The 1,389-nt window shown below is 37.8% G+C and overlaps 1 protein-coding gene across 1 annotated transcript in view; it reads right to left on the bottom strand.

The window, feature by feature from the left end:
- The window catches only part of LOC113225395 (protein ALP1-like), a 2,521-nt gene continuing 1,132 nt past the window's right edge, over positions 1 to 1,389 (bottom strand). The window contains exon 2 of the mRNA XM_026457697.1: positions 1 to 893. Within this exon, the coding sequence (XP_026313482.1) occupies positions 111 to 893 (783 nt within the window). The 3' untranslated portion in view covers positions 1 to 110. The remainder of the gene's footprint in view (positions 894 to 1,389) is intronic.

Genomic DNA, 1,389 nt, shown 5'->3' with positions numbered 1-1,389 from the left:
ATTTATTTTCAACTTGTATTTATTTATAAACTGATAGACTGAAACTTGCATATGATATTTTCTCTGTGTTAAAACGTAAGTATTTAGTATAGTAATAACAAAAAAACATTTTATTCAGTGAAAAAATGTTGGGCAAACTGATCCCTGACCTGTGTTGGTAAAAGAGCGCCCCGTCTAGCTACCGCCGGAAGAGAGCGCAAAGCAGTATCTTCTTGTTGCTCATTTCTCCATGTACCTGCAACTACTTGTCCATCTATAATAGTGTCTGCAAAACCTTGTGGTATATATATATTATTTGATGATGTGCTGTTTCTTAAGAAGTTGTGTAGTAATATACAAGACATTACAACATTAGAGGCGCGATCTGGTTGAAGTGCTATCGGCTTTCTGAGTACCCGAAATACGGAAGACTTAATTTCAAATACATTTTCAACTACTATACGGGCTTTTGACAGTTGCGTGTTAAATTTTCTTTTAATACTTCCTTGTGGATGATCTCCTGGGTATGGTTTCATTATATTTGTATGTAATGGAAACGCGTTATCCGCCACAAATACATAAGGTACGATGATATCAGAACCAGGAAGAGCAGAAAGACCTGGTATATGAAGAGCACCTCTCTCTAGTTTCACGAATAATGAACTGTTTCTGAATACTCCACCGTCACTAATTCGTCCTTGGCAACCAACATCTGCATACATGAAGCGATAATTCTTATCCACTAAAGCCATGAGGACAATGCTGAATGTATGCTTGTAATTGTAAAATTCAGTTCCACTATGATTTGGTGATAAAATAACAACATGTTTGCCATCAATGCTTCCAATACAATGTGGAAAGATATCATGAAAGTCAGCTTCTTTTTGCAGCCATTCTTGTTCATTAGCAGGCAGCTGAAACAATATTTTTGTTTTATTTCAGAATGTAAGTTTACGGGAAGAGCATGCTGAGTGTGACGATGAAGTAAATGCAGTTATTCGCAATAGTGAAATCTTGACTCCAACTCCTCCGCCTAGTTTAAAAACTACAAATAAGCGAGCAAGAATTGATGTGCCTTCAGAAATATTACATGCGAAAAGGCAGATGCAAGAGGCATTTGAGCACGTCAAAGGCACCGTAAATGACGAATATGAAATGTTTGGGAAATTGATTGCTAGCAAAATAAGAAAAATAAAAAACCCAAATACAAGAGATATTCTTATGAATGATATGCATAATATGGTTTTCCGAGCGTGCATGATAGATCGGGTTACCCAACAAAACGTGCAGCTGCCTCAATCTCATGCACAAGCACATCAATCTCTGCTGAATTCATCGCCATCTCCGTCACCACAGCACCAAACATACCAATCTCCGATCCATGCATCACCATCTCCGTCACCACAGCAC

The sequence above is a fragment of the Hyposmocoma kahamanoa genome, unplaced genomic scaffold (assembly GCF_003589595.1).
Source record: "Hyposmocoma kahamanoa isolate Upper Pololo Valley unplaced genomic scaffold, ASM358959v1 160, whole genome shotgun sequence".
Classification (NCBI taxonomy): Eukaryota; Metazoa; Arthropoda; class Insecta; order Lepidoptera; family Cosmopterigidae; genus Hyposmocoma; species Hyposmocoma kahamanoa.
Note: the sequence above shows the minus strand (reverse complement) of the source record. Positions and strands in the feature narration are given on the sequence as shown.